This window comes from Heptranchias perlo, chromosome 40, assembly GCF_035084215.1.
Source record: "Heptranchias perlo isolate sHepPer1 chromosome 40, sHepPer1.hap1, whole genome shotgun sequence".
NCBI classification, from domain to species: Eukaryota; Metazoa; Chordata; class Chondrichthyes; order Hexanchiformes; family Hexanchidae; genus Heptranchias; species Heptranchias perlo.
Window position 1 is genome coordinate 10940973 of NC_090364.1, and position 20689 is coordinate 10961661.

General features: G+C 47.0%; 1 protein-coding gene across 1 annotated transcript in view; it reads left to right on the plus strand.

Moving 5' to 3' along the window:
* LOC137305425 (transmembrane protease serine 6) overlaps window positions 1–12696 on the plus strand; it is a 53571-nt gene extending 40875 nt beyond the window's left edge. The window contains exons 13-18 of the mRNA XM_067974251.1: window positions 765–878; window positions 1476–1592; window positions 4653–4818; window positions 6194–6465; window positions 7662–7798; window positions 12480–12696. Of these exons, the coding sequence (XP_067830352.1) occupies window positions 765–878; window positions 1476–1592; window positions 4653–4818; window positions 6194–6465; window positions 7662–7798; window positions 12480–12638 (965 nt within the window). The 3' untranslated portion in view covers window positions 12639–12696. The remainder of the gene's footprint in view (window positions 1–764; window positions 879–1475; window positions 1593–4652; window positions 4819–6193; window positions 6466–7661; window positions 7799–12479) is intronic.
* The last annotated feature ends 7993 nt before the right edge of the window (window positions 12697–20689 follow it).

Consider the following 20689-nt stretch of genomic DNA (forward strand, 5'->3'; position numbering starts at 1 on the left):
CTTGAGTTCAGTAGGCCAGGGTCCACTACAAACTGCGCTGGGCGAGAAAATCAAAATGGTGGCCAGGTCACTGCTGGCAGTAGGTAGATGCACGAAAGATCACTGAAGGTTTGTTTCAACCTGTCTGGCTTGATCACGACCGTGCCTCTTGCCCCATAAATCACCATAAAATCTCGTCCATTGTATCCGCTTTCTCGGTCCTCTAAATAAGCTTTGATTGGCAACTGTTTAAAATAAGGAACTCGCTGTTATGGGAGAGTTATGGGTAAAATTTTGATAAATTATTACTTAAAGTAATGGACAATATTGATCTGCTGGTTTGTACCTGTATGTAACATTATCTTCTAGGTCTAACCTACTCTTTGAACCTGCCTTCTATATTTTGTTCTTTCTCTCTCTACTTCACTCCCCCTTTTCAACCTCTTCTTAATTGGTTTCTTTCCACTTTTTTCCTTCTTTTGTTCCTTCTTCCTGTTGAACGTACACTTGGTGTCTCTCTCACTAGCTCCCGTTCTCTCTCACTAGCTCCCGTTCTCTCTCACTAGCTCCCGTTCTCTCTCACTAGCTCCCGTTCTCTCTCACTAGCTCCCGTTCTCTCTCACTAGCTCCCGTTCTCTCTCACTAGCTCCATCTTTCTCTCTCACTAGCTCCATCTTTCTCTCTCGTGCCTCCTTCTTCTTTCACCCTCCCTCTCTCATTGCCCCATGCACCTTCTCCCGTACTCCCACCCCGCTCACTCTCTGTTGCTCTCTCTCCTTCCCCAGTTTGCCCTGCACAGTTCCAGTGCAGCGAGGGAACCACTTGTTTATCATTTCACAAAGTCTGTGATCAGGAGGAAGACTGCAAGGCCGTGAACGATGAGCACAACTGTGATGAGGGTATGTGACGAACGAATGTCGACAGTGCTCTGTCGTATTGTTAGCGCACGTAAACCATTATCTGTTGAAAGAATCACATTTTCTTTAGCACGTGGCTTCAAAAATTCAGTTAGAGCATTGGTGAATCTAAATCCAAACCTGTAGCTCAGTGTGTGTGTACTCTGTGTGTGTGTGTACACTCTGTGTGTCTACTCTGTGTGTGTGTGTATACACTCTGCGTGTGTGTGTGTACACACTCTGCGTGTGTGTGTGTACTCTATGTGTGTGTGTGTACTGTGTGTATATGTACTCTGTGTGTGTGTGTCCTCTGTGCGTGTATGTGTGTGTGTACTCTGTGTGTGTGTATGTGTACTCCATGTGTGTGCCTGTGTGCATGTTCAGTGTATCTTTTGCTCAGTGTGTGTGTACTCTGTATGTGTGTGTGTTTAGTGTATCTTTTACTCACTGTGTGTATGTGTGTGTGTGTACTCTGTGTGTGTGTGTACTCCATGCGTGTGTCTGTGTTCAGTGTATCTTTTACTCACTGTGTGTGTGTTCAGTTGTGTAATTTAATGTCACTATTGTATAATTGTGTGTTGTTCCACATTCCTTCTGCAGCTGTACCATGTAATCAGTTCACCTATACCTGCGACGATGGTTCTTGTGTGAAGAAAGCAAACCCTCAGTGTGATTATACATCGGATTGTCAAGATGGAACCGACGAGAAAAATTGTGGTAGGACTCAAAAATAAGGAATAATCGCTGCTCACTGGTGCAGCCCGAAGGTTGAAGAAATAACAGTGGCCCCTCAAATAAAGGGCTAAATCTCACATCTAGAACTCAATCGTGTTACCAGACATTGTGGAATCAGAAAAGATAAATTGTGATAGAGGTTGATCAGCCAACGGCAAAGGGTCTTATTAGCTGCGGAAAGCAGAGCACTGGCCTAGTAGGTTAAGGCAATGCCTGATGTAGTGCTGACTCATTCAGAGTAGAGGGCCCCAGCTTTGACTCTTGGGTCTTTTTTAAAAATTCATTCTCGGGATGTGGGCGTCACTGGCAAGGCGTTTATTGCCCATCCCTAGTTGCCCTGAGAACGTGGTGGTGGGCCGCCGTCTTCTTGAACCATTGGGTGGTGGTTTTTGGATACAACTGAGTGGCTTAGTGGGCCAGTTCAGAGGGCGGTTAAGAGACAACCACATTGGATGTAGGACTGGAGTCACATATAGGCCAGACCAGGTAAGGTTGGCAGGTTTCCTTCCCTAAAGGGCCCTTTGCGAACCAGTTGGGTTTTTACGACAGTCCAAAAGCTTCAAGGTGCGTGATCCCAACTTTTTAGTTCCAATCTTTAAAAAACCTGAATTCAAATTCTCAAACTGCCATGGTGCGATTTGAACTCACGTTCTTCTGGATTGTTAGTCCAGGCCTGTGGGTTACTAATCCAGCAACATAACTGCTACACTACCCTCCCCTGTATGGAGATAGCCGATCCCTGTCAATATGGCAGCTGGGGCGCTACAAGAGAACGGGTGGGGAAACATGCAACCAAGGTTGCAGTTGATGAGACGATACGGAGGGCACCGTGTGCTCGGGGATGCGGTGTGAAGGGGAAACAGACTTGGCCTCAGATCAATCCACCCGCCGATGCTGGCTGTCCAGGCTCACTCTTGAGATACCAGGCGGCTTCTGCCACCAATAAGGCTGTACCGCAGCATGAGCCCACATGGGGAGGGGAAAGAAAGCTGAATTTCCATCCCCTCCCCACCCTCCCGCCCTCCCAGGTTTCCAGTCGCACTATTGGGATGGCTGGAAACAAACCGTCCCAGATTCTGCTAAACCTACAAACTTCACTAGGGGGCCTTTGTACCTGAATTCTGCAGATAGGGTTCACCTGATCTGATTTCCCAGTGAATGAATTTATAACAATTTCATCGTTATATTATTGATCTTAGGAATAGCAAGGGATCACATTGCTGCGAATATATTATTGACAGTCAAACAGTGGAAAGAAAACCGAGGATGACATTTGGCGACAAATTAGAGAGCTGGATTAACAATATTGTTAGAATTCCAGGAGGTTCAACTCATTTAAAAATAGACTGGAATTGGGAAATGATTTGTGCAGAGAAAGAGGAGGGATGTTTTGCAGTGTGTTCAGGACTGTTTTCTTAGTCAATCTGTTACTACCCCAACAAGGCTGGCGAGGCCAACATTTATTGCCCATCCCTAATTGCCCTTGAGCCGCCTTCTTGAACCGCTGCAGTCCGTGTGGTGAAGGTTCTCCCACAGTGCTGTTAGGAAGGGAGTTCCAGGATTTTGACCCAGCGATCGTGAAGGAACGGCAGGTGTATGTTCAAGTCGGGATGGTGTGTGACTTGGAGGGGAACGTGGCGGTGATGGTGTTCCCCTGCACCTGCTGCCCTTGTCCTTCTAGGTGCTGGAGGTCGCAGGTTTGGAAGGTGCTGTCAAAGCCACTGCCAACCCAGCTAGGATCAGCTAACTCAAAATCGGCCAGGGATTAAACCTGGGACCTTTGCATGACTCAGTACCCCAACACCCACTAAGCCACTGGGAGAGTCTAGGTGAGATCACTCGAGTCCACAATGAATTACACTAACTGGTTGAGACTAATCTAGAAGAACAAATGGAATAGTGTTGGATTATCTGATCTCGACCTGATCTAGAAGGGGGCTTAGAGGCCCCAAATTTGAGTGGGGATGTGATTGTGGCAATTCCACCAGGAGTGTGGTCACCGGTGACTTTCAGCGGCAACCTCACCAAAGTATGCTGAGCCAGAGGGAGGGCACGTAATTTCCATGGGCCACTGTGAGTTGGGCACTCACTCCACTCCGTCTGCCTCTCGGTCGCCAGCTAGAAACTCCATTGCCCTGCTGACATCCAGGGGAGGAGGGTGAGGGAAGGGGGAGGAGGGGGAGGGGGAAGGGGAGGGAGTTACCAATCGTCTTCCCCACCCCCACCCCCCTCCGGAAAACAACTTTTTGGCCATTTCAGCCCCCGTAAAAAGGGGTTAATAATTTTTTTTTCATTTAAAAATTTGTCCTTTCTTCGATAGTCCAGGCTGCTTCCCCTCATCACACTGGGTAATATTGGCCTCCACACTTACACTGGGTCCCAGAGGCCAGGGATGCAGGAACTCCCAGCATAAAGGAGTCCCCAGATCCCGGCCCCACCCCATTTGATGTGGTGAACCACGTTTGGGACAGATGGAGATTCTACCCCAGACAAGGCCCCCCCACCCCCACCACAGACACTCTGTTGTGACAAGAGTTCATCGGACAGTTGGTGCACTTTTGGGGCCAGAATGTTTATGCTATGGTTAAGCAAAAATAAATTTGACGGGTCTTATTTTGGGAAAGTTTATTTTGTCCTCCTCGATGTCACTGGTAGAAAATTAAGGATTATCCAGAATTGGGCATCATGCACTCCCAGCAAACGTTGTTCCCTCTACACTGTCTCAACAATGTGCCTTAACCCAACAAGAGCAACTGCACCAGTGTGATATTTCCATCTCGAGCACTTGCAAGGCATCTCTGAGTGAGATTGTCAATTTGCGTCAAATTTTGGGCAGTGTTTTTGTATCTGGGCTTATCTGCACAAGCACCTGGAATGAGGCTGCTTCATTCAAGTTCTATCCAGCTAGCAAAGTAAAAAGGGAGACTTTCACTCCCATCGGTCTGGGCCAGACTCAAACCCAGTTCCATCCAGTGAGGTTTTCTGACCAACTCCAGTTCCTAACACATTGTTCTGATTAATAAGTTACCATTCCTTCTTCAGAATGTGGCCTACAGACCTCTATGAACAGGATCGTGGGTGGAACCAATTCCACGGAGGGTGAGTGGCCATGGCAGGCCAGCCTACAGGTCCGCAGCAAGCATGTTTGTGGGGGAATGCTGATCAATAAGCATTGGGTACTCTCCGCGGCTCATTGCTTCACCAGCAGGTAGATACAAAAAAAAAATTAGAAAATATCAAGTTGTTAAAAAGATTGTTTAAAAAGAAAATTTAAAGGGGGTGCAGGAACAGAGAGACCTGGGGATGTATGTACACAAATCCTTGAAGGTGGCAGGACAAGTTGAGAAGGTTGATAAAGAAGCATATGGAATCCTGGGCTTTATTAATAGAGGCATAGGGTACAAAAGCAAGGAAGTTATGCTAAACCTTTTATAAAACACTGGGTAGGCCTCAGCTGGAGTATTGTGTTCAATTCTGGGCACTGCACTTTAGGAAGGATGTCAAGGCCTTAGAGAGGGTGCAGAAGAGATTTACTGGAATGGTATCAGCGATGAGGGACTTCAGTTATGTGGAGAGACTGGAGATGCTGGAGTTGTTCTCCTTAGAACAGAGAAGGTTAAGAAGAGATTTGATAGACGTGTTCAAAATCATGAGGGCTTTTGATAGAGTAAATAAGGAGAAACTGTTTCCAGTGGCAGAAGGGTCGGTAACCAAAGGACACAGATTTAAGGTAATCAGCAAAAGAGCCAGCAGCGACATGAGGAAATATTGTTTTATGCAGCGAGTTGTAATGATCTGGAATGCACTGCCTGAAAGGGTGGTGGAAGCAGATTCAATAGTAACTTTCAAAAGGGAATTGGATAAATACTTGAAGGGGAAATATTTCCAGGGCTATGGGGAGTGGGACTAATTGGATAGCTCTATCAAAGAGCCGGCACAGGCACGTCGGGCCGAATGGCCTCCTCCTGTGCTGTACCTACTATGACACTATGACCCAACACCAATCTTGAAATAAAAACAGAAAATGCTGGAAATACTCAGCAAGTCAGGCAGCATCTGTGGAGAAAGAAACAGAGTTAACGATTCAGGTCGATGACCCTTCGTCAGAACTGGAAGATGTTAAAGAGTTAACAGTTTATAAACAAATACAGAGTCGGGGAAAGGTGGGGGGAGGGGGGGAGGAAAGAACCAAACGGAAGGATAGGATGGAGGACAGGAGTGATTAAATGACAAGAGGAATGATGGTGCAAGGCAAGGAGGGTGATAATGGGACAGGTAAAGAAACAAAAGATTGGGTCTAGAGGAGGTGTAAATGGCAACAGCAGGACCATTATCAGCACCTACTGTCCAGGCAAATGGGAGCAGCGTTTATGACCTGAAGTTATTGAAATCAGTGTTGAGTCACGAGATTGTAAAGCCCTTGCCACATTTTCCTCAGTTGATGTAATCAGGCGGCTTTCCCCTTAGCCCGAAAACTTTGGTGGGGTCAGCACCCCAGGTCCTGCCATTTGCGTCGGGGTCAAAGGATCGTGGATTTTCAGGTCCTATTAGAATTTAAAATTCCTTTCCGTGTTTCCCTGCAGTTATGCCTCACCGGACGAATGGACTGTCTACCTCGGCAAGTTCAAACTCAACGTCGTCAGTAACAATGAGCTCACCTTCAAAGTGTTAAAGATTATCTCTCACCCGTACTATAACGAGAACAACTACGACTATGACATTGCTCTGCTCCAGTTAGACCTGCCTGTGCCCATAGTGCCATCCTCGTACCCCGTCTGCCTACCCGCCAAGTCGCACATATTCGAAACAGACAGGATGTGTTGGGTCACAGGCTGGGGATTAACCGAGGAAGATGGTGAGTGACCCTGGAGGCCAGACCTTCACTGCAGCCTTAGCTTTGCAGGGGTTTGCTTGCTGCTCCATTGAAACTGTGCATCTGTCAGTATAACTGCTCCGCTGTCTACAGGGCTACTCTCACCGTAAGCCCAGCTTGCAAAGACACGACCGCCAAGTGAAAAGAAAGACTCGCATTTATATAGCGCCTTTCACAACCTCAGGATGTCCCAAAGTGCTTTAAAGCCAATGAAGCACTTTTGAATCTCTGTTGGAATGTAGGAAACGCGGCAGCCAATTTTCGCACAGCAAGATCCCACAACCTCGCTCTTTCTTTCTTGTTAGTACCTTAGAATGACTAAGCTTCCCTGTACCAGGGCATTTTGCCAGTCATCCAGAGATTGCCAATCTAGGGCCATTTTTCTGCTCATTTCATATAGAACCCTTACAGCCAACAAACAGAAGAGACTGTCATCCCATCGATCCGAACTGGATTTGTATCCAGCACCCATGGGCAAAAGATCAGTGCCTTGCCCACCGCCCCACCTTGTTCCCCTACCCAAAGAGACTTAATAAGGATATATTGGCCTTGGAGGGAGCGCAGCGCAGATTCACCAGAATGATACAGAAGCCAAAATGGTTAAATTACGAGGACAGGTTGCATAATCCAGGCTTGTACTCCCTTAAGTATCGAAGATTAAGGGGTGATCTATTTGAGGGGTTTAAGATGATTAAAGGATTTGATAGGGTAGATAGAGAGAAACTATTTCCTCTGGTGGGGGAGTCCAGAACAAGGGGGCATAACCTTAAAATTAGAGCCAGGCCGTTCAGGAGTGATGTCAGGAAACATTTCTTCACACAAAGGGGAGTGGAAATCTGGAACTCTCTCCCCCAAAAAGCTGTTGAGGCTGGGGGTCAATTGAAAAACTCAAAACTGAGATTGATAGATTTTTATCAAGGGTCACGGAGCAAAAGCGGGGAAATGGAGTTAAGATACAGATCAGCCAAGATCTAAATGAATGGTGGAACAGCCTCGAGGGGCTGAATGGCCTCCTCCTGTTCCTATGTTCCTAATTCAAAACTTTGTTTTTATTATCACGACATTGGCCGTGATGTAGGATCACTGCAACACGGGGAGGACAGGAGGCGGCATTGGACAATCAGTGCGGAAGGAATAAAATCTGACCATTCATTCATTTATTCATTTATTTATTTTAGGATCAATTGTAAATGTTCTCCAGAAAGTTGACGTCAAACTGGTTGATCAGTCTACTTGCAATAAAGCGTATTCCTACTCCATTACTCCCAGAATGCTCTGCGCTGGCTACGCTGAGGGAAAGAAGGATGCCTGTCAGGTATTGTGCAGTGGTTCTGTGTTTCAACAAAAGAAGGACATTGAGACGGCAGCTTACTGACTTCCATGAAGACTGAGTTTGGTAAAGGCAGTGTGTAACTCGGTCATACAGGCCTGCACGCTCCAAATTCAGTCTTTGGTCTGCGGAGAGACTGGAGAAGCTGGAATTGTTCTCCTTGGCGCAGAGAAGGTCAAGGGGAGATTTAATAGAGGTGTTCAAAGTCATGAAGGGTTTTGATAGATTAAATAAGGAGAAACTGTTTCCACTGGCAGGAGGGTCGGTGACCAGAGGACACAGAATTAAGATAGTTTGCAAAAGGACCATGGGGGGAGATGAGGAGAATTTATTTTACGCAGCAAGTTGTTATGATCTGGAACGCACTGCCTGAAACGGTAGTGGAAGCAGATTCAATAATAACTTTCAAAAAGGAATTGGATAAATACTTAAAAAGGAAAAATGTGCAGGGCTATGGGGAGCGAGCAGGGGAGTAGGACTAATTGGGATAGCTCCTTCAAAGAGCCGGCACAGGCACGAGGGGCCGAGTGGCCTCCTTCTGAGCTTGTATCATTCTAAGCTCACCAACCTCAGTCAGGGTGGGTGTTGCAGCACTACAATAGGTCTCAATGCACAATGGGTTAGGGAGGGGGAAATCAGCCAGGTTTCTTGCTCCTGATTACTGTCTACTGACTTCTACTGGAAGGTGGGGGCATTGGGTGAAGAGGCTGAACAGTAAATACCCCCTGTTGGTGAATACCCTACTGACATTCACCATCGCACATGAAGAATGACCACCTTGGACAGGTACTGGAGGCCAGCTGGTAACTATGGAACCAAACCCTACCAGGGGTTGACATCTTTTGGAGAGGGGAGGGGAAAACTGGGGAATCAAAAAGTTTCCTGTGGTAACTTTACCAAAGTACCTCAGCTGGTCCTCTCCCTCAGCCCTCGTTGTTTTCAGGGTGGGCGATTCGATGAATGCATGACGAGGTGTGCCACAGAGCCGGAGAAGATCTCCAGCACCATCGCCAGCCAGTACTGAGCCAGCTGATCGGGGATGCGCAAGAGGCCAGAATTGGAGGAGCGCAGAGATCTGCTCCTATATGCAAGAGGATTTGAGTACAGGAGCAGGGATGTCTTACTGCAGTTATACAGGGCCTTGGTGAGACCACATCTGGAGTATTGTGTGCAGTTTTGGTCTCCTTATCTGAGGAAGGATGTCCTTGCCATGGAGGGAGTGCAACGAAGGTTCACCAGACTGATTCCTGGGATGGCAGGACTGACGTATGAGGAGAGATTGGGTCGACTAGGCCTATATTCACTAGAGTTTAGAAGAATGAGAGGTGATCTCATCGAAACATATAAAATTCTAACAGGACTAGACAGACTAAATGCAGGGAGGATGATCCCAATGTCTGGGGAGTCCAGAACCAGGGGTCACAGTCTCAGGATACGGGGGATGCCATTTAGAACCGAGATGAGGAGAAATTTCTTCACTCAGAGGGTGGTGAACCTGTGGAATTCTCTACCGCAGAAGGCAGTGGAGGCCAAGTCATTAGATGTATTCAAGAAGGAGATGGATATATTTCTTAATGCTAAAGGGATCAAAGGATATGGGGAAAAAGCAGGAACAGGGTACTGAGTTAGACGATCAGCTGTGATCATTTTGAATGGCGGAGCAGGCCCAAAGGGCCGAATGGCCTACTCTTGCTCCTATTTTCTACGTTTCTATGTCTCGGAGGGCTGGAGGAGGCTACAGAGATTAGGAGGGGGGGGGGGGGGGGGCGAGGGCCATGGAGGGATTTGAAAACAAGGATGAGAACTTTAAAATCGAGGCGTTGCCGGACCTGAACCAATGTAGGTCAGTGAGCACGGGCGGAGGGGGGGGGCGGGGGGGGAGTGATGGGTGAACGGGATGGTGCGATTTGGATACTGTAATAGAGTATCCCAGAATGAGTCAGGAGAGGAGAGAACGGAGGAAGAAAAAGCTCAGAGTCACTTCTCTGCACGTGTTAAATATCAATAAGGCAAGAATTATTTCCAAACTGTGGGGGGGTTTCGGTGTTGTTAAGGTCAACGGTGTTCTCAAGGTTAAATTATTAGCCAAGTGACCGAAAGTACAACTGGTAACTGGACACTGCCACATAGCTCATGTCTGAAAACGTTCGCTCTTGTTCAGAGAGGCAAACATACTAGAACATAGACAATTGCACTCAATTTTCTGTCCAATATTTAATTTTCTTTATCTTTGTCTGACTGTTTGTAAGCTGTGTTTTTACCTGTCTGTCTTGATCGAACATCTATGTCTGTGGCCGGTTTTTCACTTCGCTCCAACCTCCCTCTCCGTCTCTCTCTTTTTTTTTGGTCCGGTTAATTTTGACTTTTTTTTTGCGAACATTGATGCTCTTCCAGCTGTTGTTGGAAGCCTTTCCATTTTGGGCAGCCAACGTCAGCGTCAAGCACTCCCAGGTCAGATATAAGGCAACTAAATACAAAGTAAAGCTCCCTCAACTCTGCCACAACAATATGCCCTAACCGCGGAAGAGTACCCCATACTGCATCAATGTGGCATTGCCCACACAAGCTGTCATAGTAAGATCGCCAATTAAGGGCAGTTTTATGCCACGGGGTCATTCCCATTGGATTGAGACGTCCCAAATTATTTTCACATAGGACCCTTATAGCCAATAGGAAGAGGAACCCTTCGGCCCATTAATCTGGGCTGAAATGCTAAATCTTCAGAAATCACTGGTTAGGCCTCAGCTGGAGTATTCTGGGCACCACCATTATAGGGAGGATGTGAAGGCCTTGGAGAGGGCGCAGAGGAGATTTACCAGAATGGTGCCAGGGATGAGGGACTTCAGTTATGTGGAAAGACTGGAGAAGCCGGGATTGTTCTCCTTAGAGCAGAGAAGGTTAAGGGTAGATTTGATAGAGGTGTTCAAAATCATGAGGGGTTTGAATACAGTAAATGAGGGGAAACTGTTTCCAGTGGCAGGAGGGTCGGTAACCAGAGGACACAGATTTAAGATAATTGGCAAAAGAACCAGAGGCAAGATGAGGAGAATTTTTTTTACGCAGTGAGTTGTTATGATCTGGAATGCGCTGCCTGAAAGGGCGGTGGAAGCAATAATAACTTTCAAAAGGGAATTGGATAAATACTTGAAGGGGAAAAATTTGCAGGGCTATGGGGAAAGAGCAGGGGAGTAGGATTAATTGGACAGCTCTTTCAAAGAGCCAGCACAGACACGATGGGCCGAATGGACTCCTACTGAACTGTATGATTCTATGATTGTATTAATCTGAAACCAAGTCATCCCAGAAATGAAAGACTAGTGTCTAAACCCCTCTATCCCTCTCATACCTCTTACTCATTCTGATTCTCTATTCATTTGTCCATGGACACCATGTTTTTTTTTATTTGTTCATGGGATGTGGGCGTCGCTGGCGAGGCCAGCATTTATTGCCCATCCATTCTCCTCCATTCTCTGGGATAGCAGGACAACCATCAGCCAATGGGCCAGTCGCCCACTCCATGGTCAACTGTTGAATAGACTGAGCTAAAAATGCAGTTTATTTCCTCAGCAATGCCCTCTTTCTTCAATATTTGTTTTTTAAGGACCATTTAAGTGGGTTTAGTCAGGGTGATAAAAGTGACATTGCTCATTAAACACTGACATGTAATGATAAGAGTTTAAGGATGCAGGTTTGATGGTCAACTCCAGAGCCCCAGACTGACTACATCCCCAGTAAATCTATGTCAAGTTAGCTTATCTCAACCAAAAAATAGGCCTCAACCCCCTGGGTTAGAAAGGGGGAAGACTGGCCAGGGTTTTGTTTCTGTTCGCTATCTGGTGGCTGAAGCTGGAAAGAAAGTCTTGCATTTATATAGCGCCTTTCATGACCTCAGGAAGTCCCAAAACTCTTTACAGCCAATGAAATTCTTCTAAAGTGTAGTCACTGTTGTAATGGAGGAAACGCGGCAGCCAATTTGCGCACAGCAAGCTCCCACAAACAGATATGTGATAAAGACCAGATCATCTGTGTTTTTTTTAGTGATGTTGGTTGAGGGCTAAATATTGGCCCAGGACACCGGGGAGAGCTTCCCTGCTCTTCTTCGAATAATGTCAGTGTTTAATGAGCAATGTCACTTCGTCACCCTGACTAAACCCACTTAAATGGTCTTTTAAAAAAAACAATTATTGAAGAGGGGGTTGCTGAGGAAAAATACTACACTTTTCAGCTCAGTCCATTCAAAGGTTGGCCATGGAGTGGACGATAGGGATCTTTTACATCCACCTGAGAGGGCAGACGGAGACTCGGTTTAACGCCTCATCCGAAAGACGGCACCTCCGACAGTGCTGCACTGGAAGGTGTGTGCATGGCGATATCGGGTAAGGCAGAACCAGAGTCAGCAGTAATGACCCCTGTTCGGGGTAGAAAGTCAGGTAGCCCAGTATCTAACCCATGAAGAGCATGAGGCTCAGATGAGGTGTCAAAGGACTATCAGCGTCCGTGGAAGTGTAAACTAGCATTAGCCACTGCGTTGAGAAGAAGAGAGGAAGAAGGGATGAAAAGAGAGACCGTAGAGGGGGAGAAAAAGTGAAAAAGCAATAAAATAATTTCATTTAAAAATTAATGCGGCGATATTTTCAATTTGTGAATTGCCTTTTTCTCCACACAGGGTGACTCTGGGGGGCCGTTAGTGTGTGAAGAGGACAGTGGCAGGTGGTTCCTGGCTGGTATCGTGAGCTATGGTATCGGCTGTGCCAGACCAGGATTTTATGGTGTCTACACGCGGGTGACCCGACTAATCGATTGGATCCACAACATCGCTTCTTAACCGGGCAGAATCCTCCGCGCGCCAGAGCAGAGAACTCTGGGAGCCTGAGACCCACCGACGAACAGTGTCCCCGCTCCCACAGGGCTGCATCGCGTCAATCGGTAACCGTGGTTTTGATCGCACTGCAGAGAGGGGGCCAGATCTCGGCAACTTCTGATGATGTCAAGGTGACCTCTCCTCTGCAAATGAGCAATGCAGCCTTTGAGCCAATCGCACGTGAGCTGCCAAAGCTGATTGGGTCAACATAGGTTGAGGTAGTGGGGTGGGTGAGGGCGGGCAGGGCGGGGGGGGCGAAGACAAAGGCAGTCTTACCAATTTTATTCTTGCGGTATGTTTTTTTTTTGTGAGGTTTCTGCTATTCTGGGCAACGGACGTTTGGTGTTATGAATGGAACCATTTCGATGTCAGACAACCAGGTGGGGATTTTAGCGGCCGGGCGGGAAAGCAGACTAGAGGGCGACCAGCCCTGTGCGGGAGGGGCTGGAGGCCCAGACTACTTTATCGGACGGGCCTCCTTAATATCCCACCGGCTGAGACCTAGACCCAAACGTCCAGGAAGCCGGCGGAAAGTCGGCCGGCCGACAGCTCTGAGGAAAATGCGGGGAGAGGGGTTTTGCGGCGATCAGCAGTGCGGGAATTAGATCATGGCCGATCTGTATCTTAACTCCATCTAGCCGCCTTGGCTCCCTTAATACCCTCGCCTAACAAAAATTGATCAATCTCAGTTTTGAAATTTTCAATTGACCCCCAGCCTCAACAGCTTTTTGGGGGAGAGAGTTCCAGATTTCCACTCCCCTTTGTGTGAAGAAGTGCTTCCTGACATCACCCCTGAACGGCCTAGCTCTAATTTTGAGGCTATCAACTCCTTTAACCGTCTTAAACACCTCAATTAGATCACCCCTTAATCTTCTCAAAATCTGTGCCATTTGAGTGAAACAGATATTTATTGGGAAATGTTTTGTGTGCAGTGCCCCTTGCTAGTCATTTACAATTGAGTCAGGAAGAATGAGATAAGGTCCTGGCTGATGAGGGCTCGGGTGGAGGGCCAATGTTAATGTGGATACTTCTCGAGCGCTACAGCTACTACAACATTCGTTAATTATTTTCACAAAATGTTGCAAGTCCGCTTGATGTTAAATTGTTTAATTCCCCGCCCATTAGCCCAGTCTCTGCAGGCCACACCTCTCCTGTGAGTGAGAGAGTGGATGACCCACCTATAAGCCCCCACCTGTGTTGCTGAGAGCCAGACACTAGACAGCGCCCAAGAGAGGCAGAAGTCAGCCGTGGCTCAGTGGGTAGCACTGTCGCCTGAGTCAGGTCACGGGTTCAAGCCCCACTCCAGAGACTTGAGCACTAAATCCAAGCTGACTCTCTAGTGTAGTGCCGCAGTTTCGGAGGTGACGTCTTTCGGGTGAGACATTAAACCGAGGCCCCGGCTGCTCTCTCAGGTGGACGTAAAAGATCCCAAGGCGCTATTTTGAAGAAGAGCAGGGGAGTTCTCCCCGGTGTCCTGGGCCAATATTTATCCCTCAAACAAAATCACTAAAAACAGATTATCTGGTCATTATCACGTTGCTGTTTGTGGGATCTTGCTGTGTGCAAATTGGCTGCAGCGTTTCCTACATTACAACAGTGACTACACTTCAAAAGTGCTTCATTGGCTGTAAAGCGGTTTGAGACGTTCTGAGGTCATGAAAGGCGCTATATAAATGCAAGTCTTTCTTTTCACTCCTCCCCAGGGTGGTGCAAGGTTTTTGGTTATTGTGTCTCCATGGTGTGGTGTATTTAACCAAACGTTGATGCTCCAATGTGTTCTGCCACTGAGACACTTTGAACTTCAATTTTAGTCGCCTTTTAGAATCATAGAATGATGCAGCACAGGAGGCCATTTGGCCCATCGTGCCTGTGCTGGCTCTTTGAAAGAGCCATCCAATTAGTCCCACTCCCCCTGCTCTTTCCCCGTAGCCCTGCAAATTTTTCCCCTTCAAGTATTTATCCAATTGCCTTTTGAAAGACACGATTGAATCTGCTTCCACCGCCCTTTCAGGCAGCGCATTCCAGATCATAACAACTCGCTGCATAAAAAAGGTTTTCCTCATCTCGCCTCTGGTTCTTTTAGCAATCACCTTAAATCTGTGTCCTCTGGTTACCGACCCTTCTGCCAGTGGAAAAAGTTTCTCCTTATTTACTCTATCAAAACCTTCCATGATTTTGAACACCTCGATCAAGTCTCCCTTTAACCTTCTCTGCTCTAAGGAGAACAACCCCAGTTTCTCTAGTCTCTCCACATAGTGGAAATATGGAACCGGGGATGCAGTCTCGCAAAATGATAATTAGACCAGCCCAAGTTCCATGACTATTTCAAAGTGGAGTGACTTTGTCCAAATCATGTAATGTTCGCCTCGATTGATGCTTAGCAAGGGATCTTTATGAAAAGTTTATCTAACGTTACTACAAACCCAAACCGGGGGCATGTGTTCAAGCTTGAAAGAGTGAAATCCACAGTTTAGATTGAACTACTTCACACAGTGGGTGGTGAATGTGGAGGCCAGACCATCAAGGGAAAAAGTGGAGGCAGACCGGCTCGAAGGGGCTGACTGGCCTACTCCTGTCCCTATGTCCCTCTTAAATTCAAGTGGGAGGTGGATAGTTTTTTTTTTGATTGTGGGTGTGAGATAAAGCATAATCTGGTAATTGTTGATCATAATGGTCTTTTCTGGTCCCATGAATTCCTACGCTCCAAAAAAAAATCTGATTTCATTTTTTGAGGGGGGGGCGGTGGGGATATTTCCTTACTCTTTTTGGACACTCAGCACATACCTGAAGTTTGGATTAAGCTGGACGGTTTTTCTGTGGAACACCAATCGACATGGTGATTGTTGGCCATTTATCCAATCAATGGGACCATTACAGCTCAGAACTGTCCTGACGTCAAGGCACACAATTACCAGCACAGGTCAACGGATGGGGAGCAGCACCAGGAACCCTGGTTGACCTTTAACCCTCGCCAGCTCAGGGGTACTGAGGCTAACTGTACCGCCCGCTCAGTTGAGGTCAGCCAACTGAGGACCTCCACGGATCTACAATCCACTCTTAATTCAAAGTTGCTTCATTCAATTTATAAGATAATTTCATTTTTTGTTTGCACAAGAAACAACTTTGAACGATCAGAAGTAGATGGCCCAGCTCTGTAGCACATGGTCCACTTACTCGCTGTAGAATCATAGAATGGTTACAGCACAGAAGGAGGCCATTCGGCCCATCAAGTCCGTGCCGTAATACAAAGAAATCACAAGCAAGTTCTCATCAGCTCAGTGCAAGAACTCTTTTTAATTGCTCCTAGGAACAGAAGGAGGAGGCCATTCAGCCCCTCGAGCCTGTTCCGCCATTCAATGAGATCATGGCTGATCTGTATCTGAACTCCATTTATCCGCTCCCACTGTCATGGGACTAGAAAGATGAATTCAACTATTTCTTGTTTCAGCGATGATGTCCCTGGTCTGGTTGGTGAAGTGAGAGTGTACCATTCCTCTCGCCTCCGAGACCCGGGTTTAGATCCAACCCAGAAAGATGGGATTAAATACTTGCCCTTTTCCCTCTGCAGTTGCTTGCCTACAGAGCAACAGTCACTTCACTCCAAAAACGTCAAACATATTTTAGGACATTTTGGTGAGGGGTAGAAATGGGGAGGGTAGAATTTCCGCATGGGTTCTCCCGATCTCCCACCGTAACCTTGGGGGAAAACCCCGGGAAAAATGGCAATTCTCCAGAGTTTGCACCAATCTTCCACCAAAGTTACGACAGGAGCTCCCCCCCTCTCCCCACCCCCCACCCGCCACAGAAATTCTACCCCAAGGTGTTTTCTAACTGCAAGAATTTCTTTTAGGGTTGTCAGTGAACTGGGTTTGGGATAGTCTCAGTCCAGTTCCCAGTGGGACGATGGTTCCAAAGTGTCACCTTGGATGTGCATGGACGAGGAAATCCCGCCTATTGCTGGAGTCCCCGAACCTTTGAAACCTGCTCTCTGACAGAGTCTCCCCAAACTGGATTATTTTGCTGCCAGTTTAAAGCTTTTGAAGCTCTTCCAGTGCTATGATTTTAATGCAATATCCGTGTTACTCTGAAGCTGCTATGTTTAGTGATGCTGCAATACTTGAACTGGCTGCTGCTGTATATATTGTATTCTATATATTCTATCTCTGTTTTTTTTGTTTGTTGTTTTTTTTGGTGATTTGTATATTCTGAGACCTGGCAGGTAACACCTGTCTGTCTGCACACTGATTGCCTTGGCAACGGGCAGTTGAAAAAACTGTCTGTTATCACCAAGCATTGTTCTGTGAATTATAAATGCGATTTCATTTCGAGGATTTCATTTTCACATCGTTCACCTGAGGAAGGAGGTAGCCTCCGAAAGCTTGTGAATTTAAAATAAAATCGCTGGACTATAACTTGGTGTTGTAAAATTGTTTACAATTGTCAACCCCAGTCCATCACCGGCCTCTCCACATCAGTATATATTGTATTAAAGGAATTGTAGAATAACTGGGTTTCAGTCTCTTTATTGTATCTCAGACGGGAGAATAGATTATGGAAGGTATGGGGGAAATGGTTCCCTTGTTATATTATTCGATGATTGCAGATTGAAGCTGCAGGAAGATCTTACAAACACGTTGGCCCCAATTTTTAAGGGGTTGTGGGGGGGGGTAATGTAGGGAGGTGATCTCTGGGGAGGGGGGGGGGGGAGACAAGGGCAAGGGAGGCCCTAGGCTTCCTTGTGAGTCCCAGAGGAACACCCTTGCTCCTCTCAGCCCACAAGGAAACTTAAAATTAAATCTGTCCAACTTACCTGCTGGACCTCTTCTGGCTTGCGAACCGGCTCCCGAACGTGTTTAGCCGGAAGGGGAAGCCTTCACTGCTTCCAGGAATTTGGATCGAAAGGCCACAGGCCTGAAACACACCCGTCCGCATTCCCTGATGGACGGCACTGAGAACCTGTGCAAGACTCTTTAGGGCCCGTAAACTTCAGCTCATCCAATGCTCTGCTGCCCGTATCCTAACTCGTACCAAGTCCCGTTCACCCATCACCCACTGTGCTCGCTGACCTACATTGGCTCCCAGTCCAGCAACACCTCGATTTTAAAATTCTCATCCTTGTGTTCAAACCCCTCCATGGCCTCGCCCCCTCCCTATCTCTGTCGCCTCCTCCAGCCCTACAACACACCGAGAACTCTGCACTCCACCAATTCTGGCCTGTTGCGCATCACCAATTTTCATCGCTCCACCATTGGCGGCCGTGCCTTCAGCTGCTTAGGCCCTGAGCTTTGGAGTTCCCTCCCTAAACCTCTCCTCCTTTAAGACGCTCCTTAAAACCTACCTCTTTGACCGAGCTTTTGGTCACCTGTCCTAATATCTTTATGTGGCTCGGTGTCAAATTTTGTTTGATAATCGGGATGTTTTACTACTTTAAAGGCACTATATAAATAAATGCAAGTTGTTGTTGTCACTTCCAGGTGCCCCAATAGCAGATATTCTTGCAATGTGGGACAAAAACACACACAAACCATCCAGTGCATGATGACGATGAAAGGAGTGAGCCAAACACTTTCCCACGTCCCCAGCCTGCTGCTGCAATCTTCAGCCGGAAGTGGCTTTGTAAAGGCTGCACTTTAATTTCCAAATCACCTCCAGCCCATCACTCCAGCACAGAATTTTACAGCACAGAAACAGGCCATTCGGCCCAACTGGTCCATGCCGGTGTTTATGCTCCACACGAGCTTTCTCCCTCCCTACTTCATCGAACCCTATCAGCATATCCTTCTATTCCTTTCTCCCCCATGTACTTAATAGCTTCCCCTTAAATGCATGTGTGTTATTCGCCTCAGCTACTCCTTGTGGTAGCCAGTTCCACATTCTCACCACTCTCTGGGTAAAGAAGTAGCTCCTAAATTCCCTATTGGATTTATTAGTGACTATCTTATATTTATGCCCCTAGTCTTGGTCTCTCCCGCAAGTGGAAACATCTTCTCTACATCTATCCTATCAAACTCATAATTTTAGAGACCTATTAAGTCACCTCTCAGCCTTCTCTTTTCTAGAGAAAAGAGCCCCAACCTGTTCAATCATTCCTGATAGTTATAACCTCTCAGTTCTGGTATCATCCTAGAAAATCATCTTCTGCACAGAGCTGGTCGGCAGGTAGGGCCTGTTGGGGGCAGGGGAGGGAGGGGAGGTTGAGGGAGGGCTTGTGTGAATCTCAGGGGGGGCGCCAAAAAACAGGCTGGCAGCAGGCCGGAAGTCTTTTGTGGTGCTAGGAGGAACATAAACACCAAAAACTTCCTCAGCAGCCTCCTGTGGCCCCTTTAAGGACCACTGCTTAAGTCCACTCATGATGTGGAGATGCCGGTGATGGACTGGGGTTGACAATTGTAAACAATTTTACAACACCAAGTTATAGTCCAGCAATTTTATTTTAAATTCACAAGCTTTCGGAGGCTTCCTCCTTCCTCAGGTAAATGGTCCACTCAACGTCTGGTGCCACTGAATTAGCATGCCCTGCGCACGCTCTGCCCATTTATACCTTAAAGTTGCAATTGTGGGCCTACAATCGGCGTTGGCACCCTGATTTAAATATTTAAATAGCCACGCGCCTGATTCGAGTGAATCAGGCAGGCAAATGGATGTCCAAGGTACCAACCAGACTTTATTCCGCTGGTTGCCTGTTTCTCCAGCCTGCAGTTGAAAATCCCTCCCCCCACCCCCCACTCCATGAGGCAATTATCATCTGAGACTGACAAGTTCTGTTCTTCGCAACATTCAAAACAGAGACCACTCTGGTTAAACATTTACTGTGCTTGTTCAACATCTGCCCCCAGGTTATGTAAATAAGACGAGCACAGCAAAGGCTGATGTATTAAAGCAAACTGTACTTGGAGAGAATGTAACCCCCCCCACCCCCACTCCTGGCGTTCCCTTGTGGTCAAAGACATTGCCTGCAAGATGCTGAGCTGTACACATAGGGGTCGCCAACCCTCCAGGATTGCCCAGGAATTAAAGATTAATCTCCAGGACACTGCTGCAATCAACACCTGGGAGAAAAATCAAAGAGGCATTTAAAAAAAAGTTTTGTGTTGTTGTCATTTTCTTTGAGCACTTTTATTTATTAGATGTAAAAATATCAGAGATGGGAAAATTGACTTTTTGACTGACAGTCAAGATTCATCCAATCGAGTAACAGTCTGTTCACTTTACACTTGGTTAAGGGAAGGCGGAACATCACAAGGATGGATGTGTTGGGCGGCCAATGGTGTGTTGGGGGGGGGGAAAAGAGAAGAGGAGAGCAGGACAATTGGAGGCAAGAGATCATGTGATGAAACCTCCAGGAATACGTCCAACCAGAGTTGGCAACCCAACGTACACAGACTGGAAGGCCCCAGCCCTGGGCTGAATTACATGACTCCAACTATGGCAGCACTGGGACACTGCAATTGGCTTCAGTGTCACTGAGGGGGGGAAATCACCCAGGCTTCCTGATCGCTTTCCAGCTAACTCCACAAAATACACGTGACCTTCAGGAAAACTGGAGTGTAAGGGAGAGATGGGCAGAAGGGAGAGAAGAGTCCCTCTGTGAAGGGAAAAGGTGGGAGGGTGGATGTTAAGGTAAATGCCTTTGGGGAAGTGATGAGCTGGCTATTCTGTTGAACAACGATGAATCCAATTGTCCCTAGCAGCTGTGGAGGAGCAATGAGATTTGGGTATCCATAGGCACAGGTACAAAAAGGCTAATGGAGCATTGGCCTTTATCTCAAGAGCTCCAAAGCAAGCTTCAAGAAAGAAAGCAGTTGCATTTATATAGCACCTTTCACCCCCTCAGACACCCCAAAGCACTTCACAACCAATGAATTACTTTTAAAGTGAAGTCACTGTTGTAATGTAGGCAAACACAGCAGCCAATTTGCACTCTGCAAGGTCCAACAAACACTGAGGGAGATAAATGCCCATTTAATCCGTTTTGGTGGTGTCGGTTGAAGAATAAATGTTGACCAGGACAACAG